General features: G+C 40.4%; 1 protein-coding gene across 1 annotated transcript in view; it reads right to left on the minus strand.

Moving 5' to 3' along the window:
• Positions 1-25,709, minus strand: part of PPP1R9A (protein phosphatase 1 regulatory subunit 9A) — a 229,479-nt gene that overhangs the window by 26,925 nt on the left and 176,845 nt on the right. Inside the window, exons 8-12 of the mRNA XM_065398139.1 lie at positions 19,553-19,606; positions 16,632-16,861; positions 14,427-14,523; positions 14,143-14,314; positions 454-611 (exon numbers count right to left, since the gene is read on the minus strand). Of these exons, the coding sequence (XP_065254211.1) occupies positions 454-611; positions 14,143-14,314; positions 14,427-14,523; positions 16,632-16,861; positions 19,553-19,606 (711 nt within the window). The remainder of the gene's footprint in view (positions 1-453; positions 612-14,142; positions 14,315-14,426; positions 14,524-16,631; positions 16,862-19,552; positions 19,607-25,709) is intronic.

Raw genomic sequence — 25,709 nt, forward strand, 5'->3', positions numbered from 1 at the left:
ATAGGTGTTTCATACTAATAATTTGCTTACAGGTTCAAGAGTCAGGATCAGCAAAATCAAAGAGTAGATATTAAATTAACTGTCATTCACACAGAGAAATAAACAAATGCAGGATTCGAGTTCGCTTCTCCTCCCATATAAATTACATGACCCGCTATGCATAGTGCTCGTTGTTAGTTCAAATGGGGAAAACAATGAAGTGACCTTCATAACAATAGCATAATACATGAAAATAAGACAGGAATTCTGCTGTTCCTGTGAGAAAAACAGATGTGCTGCCTCCAAGGCGACAGGACTTGCACACTGTTCAGACTGTTATCCAGAATATGTTGGCCACAGATGAATACATTCTACCTACACTAAAACGAAAGGACGAAGATACAGGATGAAACAAATTACAAGGGTAATCTAGCACATCATCCTATGAATAAGAGAAAGGGAAGGCCTTCTCACCTTTCGTTCAAGGCTGTCCTCTCCATCAGTTGAACTGATACTGTCATAGAGCCTTGTTCTAGTAGGTCTCTGCCGTTTGTTCCTTACTGAAAGCTGGGCTCGAGTTTTCAGTGCTTTGGAGTCCAGCCTCTCTGTTTCTGGGACTGCTTCATTGAAATCTATGAAAACAGGATTCAAAGGTATTTAAAAACAACAACATTCTTTGGATAAAATTAGCAATTTAACTCTTGTCAGATTACACACAGAGGCCTGATCTGCAAATCTATGTTCAAACGTGCATGCACTTTTGCATGCCTTATCTGCAAGTTCAATCACTGAAACTGGCTGTACGAATTAACGATATGCATGTACAAAAAGCCAGGCATTTGCATAAGCTATTAACAAATCTACAAATGCAATTTCAGTAACTGTGCATGGAAATTAGGCACAAAGTTGCACACATTGAAAAATTAGACCCAGTAAATCAGTGCCATATTTTGTAAAGTCATAACAATCAGTCATAACGTAACAGTCATAACACAAAACAATGAAACATCTCATGGTGCCAAATACATAAGTGATACGTAAAGTGGTGTAAACTAGACCTACTTACACTAACTTAGACTCCCTCAGACCCACTCTATCCACATGCAAGGAAGTCCACACCATTGTAATTGACATAACTAAGAACAGGAAGAAGGCGTATATTAAAGTAACCCTCACCCATCTTTAATGTACACCTTCTTCCAGCTCCTTGGCAAATAAATTACATCAACTTAGACTCACAGGGCCAAGTTCCCTGCCCCTGGCCTGGTCCTTTTTAGCCACCCGAGCACTGCAAAGGGCCGGAATCTGGCCACAACTCATCGATTAATAATTTCTATGGCAAAGGGGAATTTTCAACTGGCATAGGATTTCGGTTTGCCAATTGCTCACCCCAGCCACCTAAAGGTAGAGGAGCAGGATAATGACAGGGAGAAGCAGGCTGCATCTCTTCTCAACTATTTCAGCTCATAGCTTGCATATGATCATCGCTATTAGGGACCATTTCCAACTGATTCAGCAGCCCCTAAGCTGCTCTAAATTCTGTCAGGGACTCTGCAGCTTAAGAAAGCCATAACAGATGCTGTCCTGTGCCAAGCTGATCTTGGCTCAGGAAAGAAGCTGCTCCCTCATGTGTGGGTGTAAACAGGCTAATGGTATCTGAGCATAAATGACGTCTGAGTGAGTGTAAATGAGTCTAACCTACATATAACTTATGAATTTGGCCCTTATGTTTTTAAAAGAAACTCTACGAAGACATTTCTCCATGTTGCAAACCTTTCCAGGGATTCAGCCAATTGTGTGTGTGTATACACAGTATATCTATGTATCTGTTCTATAAAATGAGGAATCTGATTGAGCAGATTGTTTTTAAATTCCTGCTGGTATGCAATACAATTCTGAGAGTTGCAATTTATTAGTCAAATGAATAAAAGAAAGGAGGTGGCGTGAGGAGGAATCCTGGTCTTTCTCTGGAGATTGAAGGAATTTGGTTTCCAGGTTTGTGTCTAACAATACAAACATGGCATATGCATTCCCATCCCCATCCGCTCTGTGGACAAAAGCATTTTCTTAATGGACCATTACCAACCTCAGCTGCTGCTTTATGCCTCCTTGCCCCCTTTAGAATTGCTCCTCTCATCATCACACTGGATCTTCCCCTGTCTTATTCAGAACTCTTTCAAACATCTGAAGCCTTCTAAAGCCAACCCCCCTCCCCCCCCAAGTCCCCAACCAACCAAAAAACCAAACCAAACCCACCAGCACCCTAGAACCAATGGTCCTAGCACAATGGGGATTTAGGGTTACTGTAATACAAAGACATCCTCATCTTCACATAACCATGTGTCATTAGCTTCTCCTCAAATTACCGTTCTGTAGAAGGATTCTGGAGAAGGCAGTCTTCACTCTGATCATCCCTTTAGCACAACCTCCTTAGCCACTTACAGGAGCTGTTTCTGACCTTTCCCACAGTAAAATGACTTCATAAGGTCATCAAGCAAGTGAATGTGACAGCTTTGTGTGAAAACCTCAAGAGGTTCGAAATACAATTTCCATGCAAGAAAATGTCGAAGGCATTTCCTGAGCCTTGTCATGACAGTGCAAATAGGATGAAATTAATCAACCCAGGAGGGCCTATGAAAGGCATTCTGCACCTTGGAAACATTGCTTTGGCCTCGTAGGATAGAGGCACAGATGGAAAGATCGTACAGGTGTGCCCATATGTGAGATGGAGGGGCATTTTGTGCCCATGCTGAAAAGCTGACAAAGGAGTTGCTGAAGGTGGGCCATGAGAAGGACTCCTGGATGTGCCATTATGCTGACCAAGTGGCCCCAAAACCCCATGCAGGGTAGTACTTGTTGTCCGACCCCACAGAGCGGAACAGCTTCCTCAGAGGGCTGAATGCAGGTTGGGGAGGTGAACTCTACCACCCTACCTACCTCTCTGTACAAAGCCTTAACACTTGGGATTTTTACAGGGAGGGGTGAATTTCACCAACAGCCCATATGAAGAGATTACAGACACATGATTATTAACACAGATAAAAAGAACTGGGTACCAGTACCTTCCCATCTCCCTGCTCCCCTTACACACATGTGCATGCCTGCCTACCATGAAACTCTGTCAACCCAATTGTCAAATGGAAATAGAAGGCTTGCCCTTTTAGATCTTCTCTCTTCCCTCGACCCTGGGCTGACCTACACCATAACTGGAGCACATGCTCAAAAATAACATTTCACAAACAACAGAATAATGAAACAACTACATTTTCACAAAAGACAAACCCGGGCTCAAAGGTGATCTGCTCAAAAATGCCTTATGAACAAAGGGTATTAGTCAGCTTAAACTTAAATATATGACTCTCTCAACAAATTGTGTTAACATAATTGCAGTATTTCTAGAAAGCTCTTTATCTTTCACTTGAAAGAGGCCTGAATATTTTGGCAAACTAAACATTTTGTGAAAGAGTAATAAGATGCAATCAATCTTTTAAAATTTGTTCTCTTATTGCATGCCAAGAAAGAAAATAAATTCCTTAGTTTCAATTTTCCCTCTCCCTTCTAATCTCTCAAACACAATCTGTATTAGAACCCACAAGCTTACTATACTTCTGTATGTACAATGCAAGAGTTGTGGTTTTGTCAATTACTGAGATGCTTTCTGGGTCAAGTTCCAAGTCTTCATAGCCAAGTTGGGGAACTTCCAAACTTGATCTGCTTATAAAGACAGACAATAACCACAGCATTCATAACACAGTAATTAAATGTATGTTTCTTGTACAACTCGATAGTAACCAGGTGGAAATCTTGGCTGGGATAAACTGGTTCCTATTCCAACCACGGCCGATCAGAGATCAGCAGAGGCCAAGTTGTGCAATTCTTGAACAAGACACAAATATTTTATATACACAGAACTCAGTATATTAGTCTTTATTGTGAAAAAAAAGAAAACTGAGCACCTGTATAGCTTGCAACTATTAAAGTATTGTGTGTGTGTGTGTGTGTGTGTGTGAGAGACACTTGATTACCTATTCTGCTCATTCCCTCTGGCATTGGCCAATGTTGGAAGACAGGATAGTGGGCTAGATGGACCTTTGGTCTAACCCAGTATGGCTGTTCTTATGGCAAATCCTGAGGTACTTAACTATTTTTTTCTACTCAGGCACTCTCCTACTGAGATTGATAACAGTTTCCAATCTGACTAAGGACCTCAGGATTTGAGCTACAGTGAATTGCCTCAAAGCTTTTCAATAGATTTTCAGACCTCCTATACTGGGTTACTTTGCACTAACCTTTGGAAATACCACAGTTATCAAATGATCTCAAGTAGATTATCACCTCCTCATTTTCCTATGCTCTATTTGATTGGGCGGGAGAGATGTTATTGCTATCCTATGGGGAGGGGTAAAAAGCAATCCTTAGCACCAAGTCGCACTGAAGCTGTAACATTAAGCGAGGTCAGCCGTGTAACTCTCTGTGCATTTCTCTGAAATAAACCACATAGTGGGTTGGGGTCCTTCTCCTATTATAAGAAAACTTATGAAGCTAGTTGAAAATTTCACCTTCTACAAACACTGGAGTAATATGAAGCACTTACAGAGTCACATAGTCTTGGAAGTGATAATGGGAGCACTCTTGATTTCAAGGGTATAAATGAAGGACATGACCCTGCAAACCCTGACTCATACAAGCAGTCCCATTGGCCTTGCCTACTCTAAAGAAATTTACTTTTGTATATGAACTTTTCTAACCCCTGGGAAAGCTTGTAAAACACCTCATACAAAAGTACTCCAACTGTAATTAGTTTGCTCCAAAAACCATTTTCATTAGACTCGCTTTCAAGTCTAAGGACCATTTCAATACAAAGGGTTTCAACATGAACTATTTTAGTGCCAGCATGGAGGGAAACAGCTCAACTAGCACCTGCTTCAGTTCCTTAGCAACTGGTTGTCTTTCAAAATCTCCCCAAATCCAGTGTTTCTGCAAGCTGTGTTAGGAAGGAGAGGTTACTTACCTGTACAGTAATTGGAGCTCTTCAAGCTGTTTTGTCACTATGGATGCTCCACTTTAGGTGTGTGCATGTCCATATCCTTCTGATCAGAGATTTTTGTCAGCAATGTCCTCAGGAGAGCACGTGTGCTCTACATCTCCACGTGCTCCAGACTGAGGGCATACAGGGAGAAGCAGACCGCTGCCACTCCAGTTCCTTCTCAACCCTGATGTCCAGCAGGCAAGGATTCCAAAGCAAAGGGGAAAGGAGAGAGGGTAGCAGAGCACTCATGGAGACAAAACATCTCAAGGAACTCTAGTTACTGTATAGGTAAGTAACCTCTCCTTCTTCTTTGCATTATTGTCCCTATGGATCCTTCACTTCAAGTGAATCCCAAGCAGAGACTCAATTATGGAGGATGGTGCTGAAGAGGTGGATTCAGTATATTCAGAGAACAGCCTTCCCCAAGGCTATGTCTGCTCTGGAAGCATGAATGCATAGTGCCGAGAGAAGGTGTGCACAGATGACCAGGTAGCAGCTTTGGATATGTCTGTGATGGGTATGCTCTTAATAGGGCTGTAGAGGCAGATGGTGCCTGGCAGAATGGGCCATCACCTTAGGCAAAGGATGCACCCAAGAAGCTTCATAACAGGCCAACATGCATCCTGATACCGATTTAGATAGTCTTTGCCTAGAAACAGAGGCTCCCGTCAGCCTTTCTGCAAAGGCAACAAAAAATCTAGGGGAGGTTCTAAGTGGTTTAGTCCTGTCGAGATAGAAGGTAATGGCTCTTCTTACATCAAGAGTGTGTAGACTGGCTTATTCCCTGGAAGCATGAGGCTTGGGTAAATACCAATAATTGAATGTCTTGGTTGATGTGGAAGTCTAATGAGAATTTAGGTAGGAAGTGAAGACGGGGACACTGAATCACTTTGTCCTGGCAGAATATTATGTACGGCGGATCAGCCGTAAGCATTCCCCATTCCTCTATCCTGCTAGCTGAAGTGATGGCTACGAGAAACAAGGTTTTGAAGGATAAATGGAGAAGGGAACAAATCCCAATGGGTACAAAGGGTGTTTTCCACAAGGCATCAAGAAGTAGAGTAAGGTCCCAAAACAGGGTAGGCTCTCTAACACTAAGGAAAAGATTGTTCAAGCCCTTGATGAGTGTCTCAGTGGAAACTTTTGATACAGTCTCCCACAGTATTCTTGCCACCAAGTTAAAGAAGTATGGGCTGGATGAATGGACTATAAGGTGGATAGAAAGCTGGCTAGATCGTCGGGCTCAACGGGTAGTGATCAACGGCTCCACGTCTAGTTGGCAGCCGGTTTCAAGTGGAGTGCCCCAGGGGTCGGTCCTGGGGCCGGTTTTGTTCAATATCTTCATTAATGATCTGGAGGATGGCATGGACTGCACTGTCAGCAAGTTTGCAGATGACACTAAACTGGGAGAAGTGGTAGATACGCTGGAGGGTAGGGATAGGATACAGAGGGACCTAGACAAATTAGAGGATTGGGCCAAAAGAAACCTGATGAAGTTCAACAAGGACAAGTGCAGAGTCCTGCACTTAGGACGGAAGAATCCCATGCACTGTTACAGACTAGGGACCGAATGGCTAGGAAGCAGTTCTGTAGAAAAGGACCTAGGGGTTACAGTGGACGAGAAGCTGGATATGAGTCAACAGTGTGCCCTTGTTGCCAAGAAGGCTAACGGCATTTTGGGCTGTATAAGTAGGGGCATTGCCAGCAGATCGAGGGACGTGATCATTCCCCTCTATTTGACATTGGTGAGGCCTCATTTGGAGTACTGTGTCCAGTTTTGGGCCCCACACTACAAGAAGGATGTGGAAAAATTGGAAAGAGTCCAGCGGAGGGCAACAAAAATGATTAGGGGTCTGGAGCACATGACTTATGAGGAGAGGCTGAGGGAACTGGGATTGTTTAGTCTGCAGAAGAGAAGAATGAGGGGGGATTTGATAGCTGCTTTCAACTACCTGAAAGGGGGTTCCAAAGAGGATGGATCTAGACTGTTCTCAGTGGTACCTGATGAGAGAACAAGGAGTAATGGTCTCAAGTTGCAGTTGGGGAGGTTTAGGTTGGATATTAGGAAAAACTTTTTCACTAGGAGGGTGGTGAAGCACTGGAATGGGTTACCTAGGGAGGTGGTGGAATCTCCTTCCTTAGAGGTTTTTAAGGTCAGGCTTGACAAAGCCCTGGCTGGGATGATTTAGTTGGGAATTGGTCCTGCTTTGAGCAGGGGGTTGGACTAGATGACCTCCTGAGGTCCCTTCCAACCCTGATATTCTATGATTCTATGATGAGCAATACTGAAAATACTGGAAATTCTTCCACTTCTGCAGGTAAGTCTTGTAGCAGGTTTCCTACTGTTCACCAGCACAGTCGGTAACTCAAGAGAACAGACTCTTTCTAAGCCCCAGAGTATTGAGGAGCCAGACTTTGAGATGAAGTGAGGAGAGTCCGGAATGGGTTATGGTGCCCAATTCCTATGTCTGCTGTCCGAGGGAGGTGAAAAGGTGACCGGAGAGACAGGTGAATCAGGTCCCAAAACCATACTTGGCTCAGCCAGGCCAGTGATATGAGAATGATTACTACCTTTTCTTGTCTTAATTTGATGAGGACCCTAAGAAGCAATGGTGTTGGGGGATAGGCATATATCAGCATTCAAGACTAGGAATGAGGACAGCCTCTCCCAAGGACTTGTGACCATGTCCTCCTCTTGAACAGATGCGCCAGCATTTCATGGTGGGTAGCATCACAAAGAATTCTCTCCCTGGAATGCCCCAGAAGAGAGAAATCTTTTGAACTATCAAAGCGCTCAGCTGCCATGTGTGGTCCAGGCAGAAATGCCTGCTATGATGTTTTGCAGACCTAGTAGGTAAGCCAATGAGATGTTGACTTGGTCAGATATCAACAGATTCCAAAGTTTTATGGCTTCTGGATTTAAGGATTGGGATCTTCCTCTTCCTTGGCAGTATATACAGAATATGGCTGCTCTGTTGTCTGTCATTACCCTGACTGAATGACCTTCAATCTTGTGTAGGAAATGATGCCAAATATACTGAACTGCCCTGAGATCAAGCAGATTGATGTACAGTGATGATTCCTGGGGAATCCATTTGCCTTGCACTGTTAAGTCCTGGAAGTCAGCTCCCCAACATGGCAGCTAGGCATCAGTAGCAACGATCTTTGTACGGAGTCGACACAAGAATGGAGCTCCAAAACAAACCTTGTGGGGGTCCTTCCACCAACTCAGAGAGTCGAGAACTCTCTGACGGATGGATACTTGCATGGACAAACCGTGCTTGGTGGGAATATAAACCACCTTTCTGAGCCAGCTTTGGAGGCATCAAAAACGTAGACCGGCATGTGTCCTAAAAGTTGAAGAAAGTTGTTCTGATTTGAGGGCTCTGCTGTTGTGTAGAGATGAAGTTGGACATCATGGGAAACCTGTCTGTGGGTAGGTATGCCCTCTAAGTTGTGGACTTCAGGGTGGCTCCAATGAAGTCGATGCCCTGGACAGGTGTCCAGATTTTTCTGCACTGAGCCAAAGACCCAGAAAGTGGAAGAGAGCTAGGGCCTTGTTGGCTGCTAGCGAACTGTGTGGAAGGAATGACCCTTGAGGATCCAGTTGTCCAGGTAGGGGAAATGACTATTCACACTTGTAGAAGATGAGCCACAACGACTAAGAAACCTTTGTGAAGACTCTCAGAGCAGTTGAAAGGCTGGAGAGAAGTACTCATTACAAACAGTGAGTGTTACAATGACAAACCATAGAAAACGTCCGTGGAGCAAGATGCATAGCTACATGAGAGTGGGCACACTGGATGTTGAGGGCCACAAAATGCACGGACACATGCAAATCTAAAGTGGAGCACTCATACAGACAAGAACTAGAAAAGCTATGCAACAGGTACCCAGAGAGAACTGCAAACCAAACAGTTTAGGACAGCACACATGTGGTGATGAGGGAAAAGTGAAAACCAAATCAGCATAGCTAGTTTAGACACACTGAACTGTTCACATTTGTATCCTGCCAGTTCATTTATAAATAGTTCAGTTCTCTTGTTCAGTATACACTTCACTGACCATCAAAACAGAAAGTAAGATATCAGACTCTGTTTGTAATTTTTCGGGAATTTAAGGACAAATCCTTCTTTGACAGATGCATACTCTTCAAACTCCAGTGACTACTACACACATCCAAAGGCAAAATAGAGGGCAAATCTTGAGATCTTTATTCATGTTTACTCTTTCTTACTCAGGCAAAATTTCCACTAACATAATTGAGGGTTTTGTCAAAATTAGGTTGTGTTAAGATCATGACCTGAAGGGAGGAGGGATAGCTCAGTGGTTTGAGCATTGGCCTGCTAAACCCAGGGTTGTGAGTTCAATCCTTGAGGGGGCCACTTAGGGATCTGGGGCAAAATCAGTACTTGATCCTGCTAGTGAAGGCAGGGGGCTGGACTCGATGACCTTTCAATGGCCCTTCCAGTTCTAGGACATAGGATATCTCCATTAATTTATTTATAACCTACAGCTCAGGAAGAGTTTATCATAGATACTAAATATGTCACTGCCTAAACTGATTTAAAAAAATCACATTTAACATCATGTGAATTAATATGATACCTTAAGGTTGTGTTCTTACACAACCTGATTTTCTAGTGAAGACAAGCCTCTGGAGCTTTTGCTTAAGAACTCAGTAAAAACTGAGCAAGTATCTCAGGATCTAGCCACATATTAAGAAGTACAGGATTACAATTCTGGCGATTAATCTGTATTTGTCACACTCATGGAATTACAGTTCTAAGCACTAAAAACACAGAGTGGACCTCACCACGTGACTGTCACAAAGACTGCACAATACACTGCACATCACAGAATGCTGCTCTGGAGAAGCACTCACCAAAGACATCATCGGGTTCTCCACCCTTAACAGCTCCTTCTGTGAATATGCATAGGGTGATTAGTTAATGAAACTAGACACAAGAGATGTGGTTTTCTTAAAAAGCTTACACATAAATGGCATTATTAAAAGTAGATCCTCCCTCAGAACATAAAGTTACCCTTAAAACATGAGTATAGTCAGAAGAGAGACACGGATATGGAATTCATTGAGTGAAAAGAAATATGGAAGCCCACAAACACTTTTTCTATATTTATTTAATTTACAATTGATTTTTTGTTTTTTATTGTCAAAACTGCAAACTCAGCCTGGAATCTGAAAATCACACTAGGTTCTTTCTGCTTTTTTGCATTAGCACAAATAATATTCTGCAGTCAAAATTTAACTGTTTTGCAATAAAGATTGTACTTAGACTATAATGTTCAAATCTGACCACCTAAATCCCCATCTATCTACCCAATAAGTTGTCTAACTATTCAGAAGTGGTGAGCACTACATCTGAGCGTGAATTTTCTCCTGGAATGTTCTTCAACTGTAAAATGCTTTTTTGCTTAATATGAATAATTTTGCAGATGTGTCAATTTCAATGAAATGTCATTTAAAAAAAAAAAACCCAAAGCATTTCAAAATAATGTTGAAAAGTTCCATTTCAGCATTTTCAGAATAGAATATGTCAATTTTGTTGTTTCAAAATGATTTTTTTGTTTAGAAATTCCTTTAATTTTATATTATAAAAAGCTAATTTTTTAATGCTGTAGTTGGAACAAAACATTGCGATCAGTCCAAAAGAAAACAAAAAAATTAAGTTTGTTTTGCAGGAAATTTAAAATTCTTTGTTTTCGTTTTGTTCCAAATTCCCCTCCCCCTCCTCAAAATGCAAGTGTGGCATTTCCCATGAAAGGGAAAATCGGATTTCTGCTTAGCTCTACTGAGCAGCCATAGCTCCTATTCTTACCTACATAATTATTAAGCTCATAGATATGGGAGTGTTCAGCCCTTCTGAAAAGCAGGCCAATTAATTGGGTGCCTAAATATGGAATCAGATGTCTAACTTTCTGTAACCAGTTCTTTGCAGTGCTGTAGCCATGTACCTTTCCAGTACCTGACAAAGAGCTTTGGGTAGCTCAAAAGTTTGTCTCTTTTACCAACAGAATTTGGTCCAACCTCAACAACCAAGTTGGAAAATTTTAGCCTTAGTGACTGGTACTTAGTTACAATGATGGCAGGTGCTTTAGAACAGATTTCAGCTCTACATCTATGGCTGTATTGGCTCTGTAGTAATGACAGTTGTAGAGATTCATTTTTTGTCAGCAACATATGCAGTTGTGATGCAGACACACAGAGAGCAAGTATGCTGAATACTTTTCAGAAGAGGACCTTTTTTACACAGCCAGTTTTCTGACCCAAACCACTTTTTAGCCATTTTTGTCAAGAGTTGCACTAAAAATATGACTTTAACTATCTGATGCAACATATAATGGGCTGTCTGGGAGACATAAAAGTTCTTTAAAAACAACAAGGATTCCGGTGGCACTTTAAAGACTAACAGATTTATTTGGGCATAAGCTTTCGTGGGTAAAAAGCTCACTTCTTCAGATGCACAAAAGCTTATGCCCAAATAAATCTGTTAGTCTTTAAAGTGCCACCGGACTCCTGGTTGTTTTTGGGGACACAGACTAACACGGCTACCCCCTGATAATAAAAGTTCTTGTAAGGATAAGTGCTTTTGTAAATTTCAGAGATTTCAGTGTTATAAATGCTTACTAGAAAGAAACATGCACAAACTCTGATTTATGGGAACGAATTCTGCAATGTGGCAGAACAGTTTTAGCAGGACAATCTTGTTTTTCTTATATTAAACACAATAATTCAGATTGATTTGCTTGCAGAGAAATATTTAGTTTGTGTTCACACATGAAACAATTGTTAAAATAACAATAAAATGTTCGTAAGTCTGCCAAAAATCAACACATCAGGTAACCTAATGCATTCTTCTATGCCAGAGAGGATTTTTGTTTTAACTAGACTTTAATATTATTTAATATTCATATAGCAGCAGTGCCCTTCATTGCACAAAGGTTTCGGGTGCTCCTGTGACTTTCGTAAAATCAAGATTTATCGGTATAATTAACCCTCAGTGGCTCTTAAATGACTATTTGATAAGGAACTTGCATTTCATTCACACATGGCTCAATCCTGCAAAAAGCTGAGCATCTCCTGCAAGGATCCTGTGGGCATCAATAAAAGTTGAGGGCACTCAGAACTTTGCAGGAACTGGTCCAGAATGCACTGCAACTGTTGGCTACTGTATGGTCTTGGGAAGCCAAGACTAAGGGTTTTCATAGGATCATTTTTGTTTGGGTGGGAAATGACCTTTAGTGAGTCTTTAGCCCTTCTCACCTTCCTATCTGTCATTGCAGGATAGATTTAACTTCTTAAAGTCTGCATGATAGCATCATTAGCAAAGAGGCCTCGTCAACCTTCCCTGACAGCTTTCTCGACCACTTAACTATGCTTATGGTTAAAGTATTTTATATACTTAAAATTAACACACATTTCCCTTAATGCTGGTTAAGTCCCATTAATTTCTTGCTCTGTCCCTTGTTCATTGAAAATAATTATTATTCCTTGTATTCTTACAACAGTTCTATGAGTTTATAGAGAGTTATTGAGTCTCCAGCACCTCCAGACTGAATATGTCCCATGTTTCTATATTTCCTCAGAGGTGTTAGCTGCAAGATTTTCTATCATTTCTGAACTGCCTTCACTTTTGTCTACTTTATAAAAAATAAAGTGCTGCTCAAACATCAATAGAGAATTCAAACTGACTTCAATGGGCACTGAAGTCCCAAATAAGGCCTAGTCAATATTCAGTAGAAAGGAGCAATTACCTCACTGGTTTCATTCTGGAGACTCTCGGTAATACAAGAGTGTGACACAGTATTGGGCTTTCTGATACTAATCTGTATTGTTTACTCATACAATTTATCATCTATTATAATTCTCATGCCATCCTTCTCTGTGGCACTAGTGCCTAGCTGGTCTCCTCCTATTCTATGTGCATTTGATTATTCCTTATTTATTGGGAAATTGGGATAAGTAACGTTATACTTTCCAGACACTTGTGTCTTAATCTTGTTGGGTTATAGAGGAGAAACCTGATAAATTGCAGGGAAGCTGTGACATTACAGCCATGAAATAAGATTTTTTTTAAGTGTGAAGAAAAGCATTGGAGTATGACATATTAATCAATATGGAAATGATCAACATGAAACTGTATGATGGTGGACTAAGTTACTTCCAATGCCACCTACCCAGCACCCCAGGAATAAGCTGTCCGTAACTATCTTAAAATAACTGTAAATTACAACAAATATTTTGTTCATTAGAGAAACAACATGGAGAAGGGCAAAGCTTGCATTTTGTGTATGACTTTAATAAAAACATTTTTCTTATTAAAATCTTATGATGTTCTTTGAATATATAAAACACAAAACAGGAAATCAGTTATTAAGGTCATATAAACACATTTTAGGGGTCTGATGACATCACAAACCATTTGAACTTCACTTTCATGGTTAAGATGATGTCCTGATATGTCAATGAAACTTTACAATTCAGATGCCTGTGTACTATCTTCCATTTGTGTACACACACACACAGGTGAGTATATATACACTTATCTACATGCCTATCAGTATATACTATAGATAGATATATTTAGTACCTGCATACATACATACACTGTATATACACACAGCTCATTTGTTTATTCTTTGTACATACAAAAGATCAATTTATAATTGGACATTTTATTATATTTTTCTCATGTTGGCAATTTTGTTCCTGTTTGATCTTTAGTAGATTGGGTAATTAAAGACAGACATAGGACACAGGAAAAAATACAATCTTCCCCTACTTTATTGACACAACACAAACACGGAATGAAACTTAAATGTTGTAGGCAATCCCACTGAAAATTCACTGATGGTTTAATGAATAAATAATGACCTCTGCTTGATTAACAGTCCTCCGTCACTTACACTTACTGATGAATATTCATTCTACATCTGTTCTGTAGTGCTGCACTATTACATAAAGTGTTTGCTATCAGATACTGCATTCTGGTGAAAATGACAGGATTATTATGATATTAATTTATTCTTTACTGTAAATTCTTAAGTCACAACTGTGATATTCATACATAGCAAACTGGATTAACAGGAGTTTAGGGTTGATTCAAACAAACCTTGACTTAAGCCATCCAGGCAAGACACTTGCTCTACATCTAGGCTCTCCACTGGATCTCCTCTGGAAACTTCTCCAAAAGATGTTTGCCTTTCAAAAATGTTGTTGTTATTGTTAACCTGGCTCCCATTTTGCTTCAACAGCCTGAAAACTTCAGCTTCCAAGTCTCTAATCTAAGAGAAATACATCCAATTATTAGCCAAAATGAATAACTATGCTTTTTTTTTTCCAGACTACCAGACAGTATTGCCTTATTCTTCAGACATTTGAGTGAACATTACTCACGCGAGCTTGTAAGCCTTGAACCTCTGCAAGGTGCGCTTTCTCCAGTTCTTCTATTTTTTTTCGCTCAGCTTCCTGGCGTTTGATGAAGTCAAGTTCTCTTAAGGGAAAAAAAAAACATTTGCTGGTATCAAAGCAATTACAGATTCAAACACGAAATTAACAAATGTACTGGCACAATACACATTAATATACCCGTTTGTTTAAAAGATAATCCTTAGTTAACAGGAGATTTGGTACTAATCCGATAATGGTAAACATGCAGCTGCAAGTAGGAGAAAACAACTGAGCAGTTATTACCAACCCAAATGAACAAACTGTAATCATATTGTGGAAAACTAATTAAGGTAAAAATCCCACTTATTCAGACTGTCAACAACAACTGTGTTGAAACTGAAAAACTAAATTAACCTTTTTATAATTTGTACTTATAAAGCATCATTAGTTCAAATTATGTTGAATTTTGCAGTTACAGTTGGGATGGAATCGCTCTGTTAGATATGAAAATGACTGTGTATCATCACTTAATTTACATCTCTAACTCATAAGGTACAAAACTAATTATCCAAAAATTATAAGTAAATCTGTGAGATAATTTAGGGTTTTGAGACAGTCAAAAATTATAGGCCAAATCCTCCACTGCTGTAACTCTGGGTAGTACAACTGAAGCAAGTTCACACCAGCTGATGGTTTGGCCCTACTTCTATTGTCTTGAAAAGATGAGGCGATTAATGATCCAATGGGACCATTCACAAGAGATGCCCAGTTAGTTCTGGTAGGCTGGCAAAATTCCACTGTGGCTAATGACATTTTGTCTACCTAAAATCCTCCTTGCAGTTTCAGTGGGATAGGGTATTCAATTCCTCTGCTAGGAGCTGTCTATTGTTGCTATACACTGTACTGTTAAAACAGCTGAGTTTCATTATAAAAATGGCTGATTTCAGTAGCAGATGAAGCAATCTTAGTGTAAATTTTGTAAAATTCTTTGGAGAATGAAAAGTGTTGTATAAATGTAAGAAATTATTGCTCAGATGTCAGGAATGGGGGAGGGTCAGGGGAAACTGCTTAGGTATGCACTAGTTCAGGGGTGGGCAAACTTTTTGGCCCGAGGGCCACATCTGGGTATGGACATTGTATGGCAGGCCATGAATGCTCATAAAATTGGGGGTTAGGGTGTGGGAGGGGGTTAGGCCTCCGGCTTGGGGTGCGGACTCTAGGGTGGGGCCAGAAATGAGGAGATCAGGGTGTGGGAGGGGGCTCCGGGCGGGTTGCGGGGGGGAGGGGGGTGAGGGCTCCGGATGGCGGTGTGGGCTCTGGGGTGCAGGAGGGTGAGACCCAGGGGTCCAGAGGGCGGGAGGGGGATCAGGGCTGGGGCAGGGGGTTGGGGCACTGGAGGGAGTCAGGGGTGCAGGTTCCGGGTGGCGCTTACCTCAAGTAGCTCCCAGAAGCAGCGGCATGTCCCCCCTCTGGCTTCTACGTGTAGGGGCAGCCAGGCGGCTCTGCACGCTGCCCCATCCGCAGGTGCTGTCCCTGCAGCTCCCATCGGCCGTGGTTCCTGGCCAATGGGAGCAGCAGGGGTGGCGCTTGGGGCAGGGGCAGCGTGCAGAGCCCCCTGGCTGCCTCTACACGTAGGAGCCAGAGGGGGGACATGTTGCTGCTTCCGGGAGCCGTGAGGAGCCACGGCACACATGGAGCAGGGCAAGCCCTGGACCCCGCTCCCTGGCTGGAGCTCGAGGGCCAGATTAAAACGTCTGAAGGGCCAGATGCAGCCCCTGGGCCTTAGTTTGCCCATCCCTGCTCTAGTTGGTTCAGCTCAATTCAAACATTCTCAAGAGTCAGGAAGAAGAAAAACACAGTGTGAGAATGTCTCAACATGATTTGCTTCTTCATGTTGCGTCAATACAAAACAATACTTAGTCAAACTGATGCAACATCATCATAACAAACTGCTGCAAATATGACTCTCTAACACTCCAAAGATGAATACTGCAAATTAATTCATTGTTAATCATTTAAAATATATGCACAATGCTGACATTTTTCAGTAATAAAAAACCCAATGGTTTTGAAGGCAGCAAAGTGAAAAATGTTGTTTACCTTACAGGCCTTTAACACTGGGTTTCATATTTCAAAAGAGATGCAGTTATATGACATAAACATTCCCTATCTGGCCACTAATTCAATCTTTGGCCTGTAGCAGCCGCTTACTTTTGCTGAAAGTCCTTGATCAATTTCTTTGCTTTGTTATATTTCTTCTCCAAAGCCTGATACTGGCTTTGAGTCTCTTTGAGGTGTTCATTTACAGTGTGACACAGGGTTTGGGCCTCAATCCAGTAGCTCTCTAGTTTCATCATCCTTTCCTTATTCTCCTCAATGTTCTGTTGGAGCTGGGACTTCTCCCGTTCCCATCTCACTTTCTCATTCTCTGCAGCCTGTAGCTGGACACAGCAAACATAGAGGCTTGAGACTAAAAAGCTGCATTAAAAATCAGTAATTCAAGATGCTTTGAAATACTGAGAGGCGTGAATAGCAGTGTATTAATGATTATAAAGGTTGTGCATTACTAATGCAAAGAGCATTCCTGTACAATGAGAACGTTCTAATACATGTTTGACACGGAAGAATGAATACACTTAAATTAATTCGAGTCTTTTGCTTCTGGCATCCATTGCAGCTTCTATGCTCCTGTGGAATGTGGTAGCATTTTTAAAATTCCAGCTTTCTAATGTTGGTGCATTCTGGTGGTGTGCCTGGGACATAGTGGAGCACTGGGAGTGTATTTTACCTCATGTAGCTGAACCAGGTATGTTAGAAAGCACTATGGCCTAAGAAACTCAAGATTTTTTATTATTAGAATTACAAATTGTAACTTCTATATTTGATTTTACCACAAAGCTATTTAGAAAACAATGGAGGAAAAGCTAATTGTGTCTTATCTAGCTAACTGCCTTCTTTTTTAAATTAGAAACTCTTTTGATCTTGAAATTTATTGCACCAGTTTTCACACAATGATAATTTCTTAGTCATAATCAGTGTAATTTAGAAAATTAAAAAGGGAGATTGGTATCTTAATACACTGAGAGAAGTATTAGTAGAGCTAATATCAAATTTTAATTTGGAAGCTTTTTTTAATTAAACAGACAAGTTTTAAACCCAACATTTCAACTAATTTTTAAAGCTGTTATAAGAATAGGAAACATCTGGTTCTAGTTTATAAATCTTAAACTTGATTTATTTTATAAATTATCAAAGAGATGATATTGATAGAAAAATGTCCATTATATTTATAGGGCTCTGTCTCGCAAGGGGCTGACCACTCTCTCCATGATCCAGCCAAGCACTTAAGCATCTGATTAACTTTAAGGCTAAGCACATTGGTGGTCCCACTGAGTGAAATCTTAGACCCACTGAAGTGAATGGGAGTCTCTCTATTGGTCCAACAGTCAGGAGTTTACCCAATAAATTCAGAGTAGTTAATCCTTTTTCCATGTAATTTTGTATCTATGGAAGAAAAGTGGTAGGTAAAATCTAGATATTATTTATCATGATTAAAACTAAATGCAGGCGTAAGTGCTTGGCTGGATCAGGGCCAGATTTCTCAGCACCTTGCAGATTAAAGTCCATACAATTTACAAAAAGCAAATAATGTTTTATGCACTGACTATTTACTTATCAACAGCAGTTAACTTGTACTGGCAAAGCTGTGCTGATATCATAAACGATGCACACACAAACAGAGTAACTTGTAGACTGGACATATTATTTTACAGGCAAAAAAACAACGAGGAGTCCGGTGGCACTTTAAAGACTAACAGATTTATTTGGGCATAAGCTTTCGTGGGTAAAAAACCCACTTCTTCAGATGCATGGAGGGTTTTTTACCCACGAAAGCTTATGCCCAAATAAATCTGTTAGTCTTTAAGGTGCTACCAGACTCCTCGTTGTTTTTGTGGATACAGACTAACACGGCTACCACTCTGATACTTGTTTTACTGGCAGTTTAACCAAAATTAGCCATGGTTCTACTATAAAGGTCAGGGGAAAATGTGTGGCAAAGAAAAAGACAATGGCTCCAATCCTGCAACAGGATTTGCAGAGATTAATGCCTACATCCAGGATGCATTACAGGGAAAAGTCAATGGGGCTGTGCATGGGCACAAAGATGTACCCATGTGGGTGCAATTGCTGGATCAGAGTCTAAACTGGAAGGAGGGGAAGACGTTTCTGGCTTTCTAAAATGAAAGAGAACAATGAGAGTTCACATAAAATAAAATAAAATTACAATTGCCTTTTAACAGTAATCTTAGCTGATCTATTTGATAAACACTAAGCAAATTATATGATGGGTGTGGATGTTTATAAGAAAAAATCAGCTGAATCCTTTTTCAATTTTAAAAATTGCTCTTTTGTCTTCCTTTTATTTTCTTCTGTAATGTACATAAAATGCTGTTATAAAACCTATTACTCAACAACTGAATCGTTATCAAAAACTGAACTCCTCGTAAAGGTTAAATTGGTATTAAAAGACCAAATATAAGAAAATACATTTTCTGTATATTAATAAATTAAATATAATTTCTAAGAGCCAATTGTGAGATAATTTCCTCCATGAAATCAACCAGTTTTTGCCTTTTATAACATGTTTTAAACTGTATGCAGTAGTTTCTCTTGTATGCAAAAAGCAAATATTGTATCCAAAGAAATTAATAGTTAAAGGAAAGGAAAATGCCAAAAGTCATAGGGGGAGAATAAAATAGTTAGCCTTCAGATCTCTACTGATCAGAAAACTATTAAGAAGGCTACAATTATTGAATATAAATATAATTTACAGAATTGTTAAAGAAAATGAATTAGTACAGTATAAAGATAAAAATCTGTCTTTTAGTCATTATGTTATCCTTTAAAATGCACATTTAATGAAAACTAGATATTTTAGCAATTTCTCAATAGCTATGCTTTAGGTTTTACTGAAACGTCTACTGGAAGACTTACACCCAAACAAGCTTAATCTGAGTTTCATTTTAATTAGTCTTTCTTAGTAAGAACTTTGGTTTACATAAAGATATGTGTCTTCCATCAGATAAAAGGGGAAAAAAATCAGCACGAATTAACTACATATTGATCCTTACCTTTGTCTTCAGCTTTTGAATCTCAGCCTCTGTAACTGCATGTTTGATTTGCAACTAAAATTAAAAGCACAAAATAAACAAGTGAACTAAGAGACTAAGTGCTCCAATATTTTTAAAGCGTGTGCTGCCAGTTGAATACCTTATTACACAGCAGAAGGCCTAGAGAAGTGCTGCAGTGCAGTACATTGTAAATTAAAATGTCTAGCTTGCAAAATGACTCAGTCTGTGAAACCTAATTAAAGATAGGCTTCTGCCTAACCACTCATAATTTCAGATTAGGACACCCAATCTGTCTGGCAAAAAGAAACATCTTGCACTTAAAAAAAAAAAAAAAAAAGAAAGAGAGAGAGATGAAGATAGCTTTTATCTTGCTTGGTTTTGCTCTCCTCTGATTTGAATGTGAAAATGTCCCAGTGCACGCTGGAGTTTGTAGAAAGTCCCATTGATTGGATTAAGCAGGCATGTCACAGAAAGCAAATACAGAAACAGATGATTTAATAGCTCCAAATGATTGAGAAGCTTGCAGGGAGGATTCCATACATACAGGTACTGCATGCAAGGGGAGAGGAAAAAGTGGCAATTTTCTCATAAGTCTTGTCTCCATTGCAACAGTTAGCTTGAGTTACTCTACTTGAGCTAGACTAATTTGAGTAGAGGCAGGGCCGGCTCCAGGCACCAGCTTGGCAAGCAGGTGCTTGGGGCGGCCACTCCAGAGAGGGGCGGCAGGTCCAGCTATTCGGCGGCAATTCGGCGGATGGTCCCTCACTCCCGCTCGGAGCGAAGGACCTCCCGCCGAAGTGCCGCCGCTGATTGCGATCGCGGCTTTTTTTTTTTTTTTTTGGCTGCTTGGGGCGGCCAAAACCCTGGAGCCGGCCCTGAGTAGAGGGCAGCCACACTGCAATACTACACTCGAGCTACACAAAGTGATTGGATTAGCATCCGATGAGCAGTGATAATCTGAGCTATAAACTGTAGCTGAGTTCCCACTGCATTACTACCTTGAGCATCAGCAGCACTTGAGCATCAACCTATACCTGATGGACCATCTAGCTTTAGTTTAAAATGCCACTTAACTCAAACTAGAGATTTCTATGTGTGGACTGGAGTCAGGTTAATGTCAAAACTTGAGTTATAGTTCAAGAAAACAGTGCAATGAAGCCAAGCGCTCAGTCTATAGTTTATGCACACTGTAGTTTCACTGAACCATCTGTGACTGTGGGAGTCCCGTGGAGAGGGATTATTTATTTTAATATATATATTTACCTTTTCAAAAGAATGCCTATATTTACCTGAATGCAACTTTACCCTAAGGTATCTTAACCTTTATTATTAGGGTCCTTCCAAATTCACGGCCATGAAAAATGCGTCACGGACAGGGAAATATGGTCTCCCCCCGTGAAATCTGGCCTTTTGTGTGCTTTTACCCTATACTATACTGATCCTGTAGCCCTAAGGATTAATCTGCTGGTCTGTATAAATATATCTTTCTTATAAATTTGAGTATTTAATGTATTAGGCTTATAGATTTTATATTAAAAATAAGTTTGGCTGTAATGCAAGAGACCTACAGGCCAAAAACCCTGTATGTTAAGCTAATGTGAAGTTAACACATTTTGAGACCCTTACCCAGAAAAGTAAAATTAGACAAAACACCCACGCAGATGTCTAGAGACCTTTACCTGAACCAATAACAATAAAGGGTGGAAAAAGGGGATTTTTGCCCACAAATCTAACAAGTACACCACAAATGCGTACATACCTGTCATCCATACGCACATACATACTAGCCTATGGGGTAAGTGTACCCTAACATTTCCGTGGGGGAAGAATGAAATTTGGGCATAAGAGGAAGGATTTCTGACATTATGTAATCATTTTATTAACAAAAAATTATGTTACTTAATACAACTGAAACCGTATGTTATTCACCACTACTGACACCATGCTTAGCCATTGGACAACATGATTTACATTAGCCGCTTCCATTTTCTAACAGGGTAAGCAGGAGCCTTTTGGACCAGTTCAGGAGAGTTGCACAACACTGCCTTTCTGTCACATGCAGTAATGCTCCCTGCAGCTGAAAATGGGGACTAATACAGAGTGTGGGCACTGGGCATTCCTAGCCCCAGGCCATTTGTGCTATGCTGGAGAAGATTAACTCTGGCAAAAGGAATGACTGCTCTCTTGGAGACCAGGATGTCTATCAAACAGGTCAATCAGTTCAGGGCCAGAGCTCTTGAGCTGCCTGAATACATTTCAAACTTAGGAGCTGTGGCAAAAGCAACAGCTACGAAGATCAATACCAGCATCTTCGTGAAACTGCCCAGCTGGCTTAGGGGCTCCACTTTCACAACAAGGCCCTGGCATGAAGATACTTAGCTGCTGCTTTGTTAGAGATGTCACTCTACAAATGCTGCCAGACTATACATCCCCACTCCCATCCCCCGCGTTAGGCTCTAGCTTTGGCACATTACTAGGGACAAGTGACAGTAGTGTTGGTGTGACTGTCCAAAACTGAGCAGAAAGAATAGTAGAAAGCAAATATGGTCTGTATGTGGTGGTGATGGTGGTGGTGGTGAGCTTGGTGAAGCAGATGCTGGAAGGCAGACTTCTCTACTGGGGCAAAGATGAAGTTGTGGTATATATGGAGGTTGTGATAATGGTCAGGTGTCTGTGTCTCCTGATGTACAGTTAGGTGCCTTATTTTCATTTCCTTATTTTGTGCTAAGTATATTTATAGATCAACCTTAACTGACACACAATGTAGTGTTTTTGAATATTACTATAGATACTTCCTCCAACAAGAATTCCTCCTTTTTTAAGGCTAGGAGAGGAAAGTTTATGGGCCAGATCCTTGGACGGTATAAATCAATACCAGCTATGCAGATTTACACCAGCTGAGGATTTGGATCTATAATTTAAAAAGAGTTTCCCATTATTTGGTGACTCAAAACTTTTCCACACAATTAGATGACTCACCTTTATTTTATGATTAAAAAGGAAGAAAAAATATCTAAGGGAAGCTCTCCTGAGGGCTAAATGCTTACCCAATTGAGTTACAAAAAGCCAATACAGATGACTGTAAATTATATGCTGTCACCTCCCATTCCTGACTAGGTAAGACTAGCAGAGAGATCAGAATTTCTCTGCAGGCACACTGGCCCCAGTTCTGCAATCAATGGAAGTTTCTTGCATAGAGGACTGCAGGATTGGGCCTAGGATGGAGAGGGAGGAAGCTGAGCTCTTGCCAATAGTACAGCTCTTTAATGTTCTTGCATATTCCATTTCCAATCTATGGCTTTGCGGCACTGGGGAAGACAATATCCTGAGAAAGAGAGGATGAGTACAGGTGGCAAAGAGAAAGCTTTTGTGCGTACAAATATTTTTTCCATATCTTTTCTTTCATAAAATTACCAAGATTGGGAAGGAGTCAGATAAAACAGAAACAAGTGCCTTCCTAGCTCAAATAGGAGCATATAGCTTAGGCTAGTGGTTCACTTAATTCACTTCACCTGCGTAAAACCCAAGTAATAGAACATTATATGAGTGGGATGTGGGGAGATGGGCTAGGGAGACAAACTCTATTTGTTAACTCTAGAGTGGGGTGCACAACCGTCGTGCAGCTTCCAATGGCTGGACCAGCAGTCACAGCTGCTCCTTCACACTGGCACCAGTCCTCACATGGTGCTTAACCAGTGATCCTCACTGCCACAGTACCTCCAAAGAGCTTAAGTGGGCCTTCCACCCTTCGATCACTAGATGTTGGAACTATATCAGGAAAGGAGGAATTTTTGGACTCTTCCTTCTCTGGCCAGATAGGAGTGGAGGATTTGTAAGGGAGAGGCTATGTTTAGTATCTACAAGACGGATCCATAATGTGTCAGACTTCTGAACTCCTTCACACCTGGGTCCCTGCACTGCAAGACCTGGATCAGGCTGGTGATTGTGAGTGGCTAGAAAAACAATTTCTCCTAACGGTGGAGGAAGAACAGGAAAAATTAGAGGAGAGCCACCTCAAAAATATGGTGTTTGTACAAACACCAAACCTTTACTTAGATCAGCTATCTCACTGCTTTGGGGTAAGATGAGATGAAGGGGAGGATGGTTGTATTAGACTATGTCCTTTCCAGAGGTAATGATGCAACGGAAGTTCATGATTTGATGCCGTGGGCCATCTGCTTGCAGCCCCTCTCCATCCCTCCTACAAAAGCTCACAAGCAAGTGACCTATATTTAGACTATTATTAAAGAGACTTATATCAAACAAACAAACCCAAAACTGTTGCATAAATTACAATCTGCTCAGATACAGATGGTTTTATCTGTTATTTTTATGCTTTCTCTTATTAAGTACAAAATGAATACTGATCACTCAGTCAGATCATTGAATCAGCACATGGTACAGCAGATCCCACTGAGGTAGAAACAGAAGCAGAGACTTTTCTCACAAACATTCCAATGTGTAGACTGGACATTTGGAATGTTTTTGTTTGGACAAAAGGAATTATGTTTTGCTATACAGATAGCAAATATATGTTTCTCTTTGACTGAAGGCAGAGATGTAATGGACATTTTAGTATATTTCTGTTTTATCACTAAATAAGGGGCTAGGTAAATGGTTTGGCAAGCAAATCTGGATCTTAGATATATCATATGCATGTTCCTTGGGGGAACAGGGCATGCATGTTTCTTTCTATGTTTTATACAATGTCATGTACATTCTTGGAACACAAACATTATTTCAGATTTTTATATATAGCACCATAAATTTTTCTAGTGCTATACAGGATCATTGTTAACAATGACACTTTATGTAAAGTATTTCATCCTCAAAAGTGCTTTATAAATATTAACTAATTTATCCTCACAACAATGTAAACAGTAATGCCAATATTTTATCAAGAGAAAAAAGGGTTTAAAGTGGTTTGTCTAAGACCACAGAGAGCCTGTCTGCATATCCAGTGTTACATTTTTGTTTTGCAATAGGAAAGAAACTACCTAAAAAAGTCTCTTTTCAAGTTCATCCAAAGTTCAAAGCGTGCTTGGCTGTGTAACTATGTTTTATTTTTGCCTACAAATATGCACAGGTTACATTAAAAAAATCCAAGAAAATATATGTATGTATTCCAATTTCCTTACTAAAAGAAAAATGTGTGACAAGAGTATAAGGTTCCTAAATAAGAGACATGTCAAACTTATTTGAGCATATTTTTCATCTGCAACAGTTGAATTCAATTCAATTTATTAGGCCACACTGTTATGTTTGAAGATTATGTCCAATCCACTATTATTCAATACTGTCATATAGCTCCATGATAAAAATAAGAAAGAATAGCTCCTCTTTAACTATACAGCCCCAGCTGTGGGTGTGAATAGCACCAGTAGCACATCTAATGTTGAACGAATTCAGGGCAAATGCCATTAAAAACATGAACTAACTCTAGGTCAACAAAACTTAGCTATATCCTGTTAAACGCAGACAGTGAACAAACAACAAGGCTGTGTTCATATTCTGCGTATAACTATGTGGGTTAGCAATCGTCGATTCAGCTGTAATAGAAGTAGGATTTATATGGTTACATTTCCTTCTCAAGCTCTCTTAGAGCCACCTGGATTTGCAGCTTCCCAACTTCCTGATTCTGATATCATCTACACTGGGGCTTTGAGTTAAGTAAACCAGTTCCATAAATAGTTTAAAGCCAGTTTGGGCATATTCAAACACAGTGTAGCCCAGTCCTCGCTGGCTGGCCTAACTGTTTAACAGAGTTAATGGGAACTATGTTCAAGCACAGATTTAAGGGTAATTCGATTAAAGGCCCACAGCATGCCCACCACTGCTTTGCACTTTGGATAGCCTTTTATACAGTGAGAGCAAAATGGATGTAAACATTACCAGATCAGAATGGAAGTATTTTATAAGCACTGTGTACTTATTTCAAACAGGTATCAATGACTACACAGGATGCAAGGTAGTGGAGAATCAGGCCACCAGCGTGGACAGAATTTAACACAGTAGCTCACCATTGTCTATAGTCTGGGATTTTAAAAATGGGGTCTTAAAACCAGCCATCACAATGAGGAGAGCCAATGTCAAAATGTGCTGAAAAACTCCTTCCAGAGAGAAACACTTATGAACAATAAGCATCTTAAGGCTGAAG

This window comes from Emys orbicularis, chromosome 2 (genome assembly GCF_028017835.1).
Source record: "Emys orbicularis isolate rEmyOrb1 chromosome 2, rEmyOrb1.hap1, whole genome shotgun sequence".
In the NCBI taxonomy this organism is placed as follows: domain Eukaryota; kingdom Metazoa; phylum Chordata; order Testudines; family Emydidae; genus Emys; species Emys orbicularis.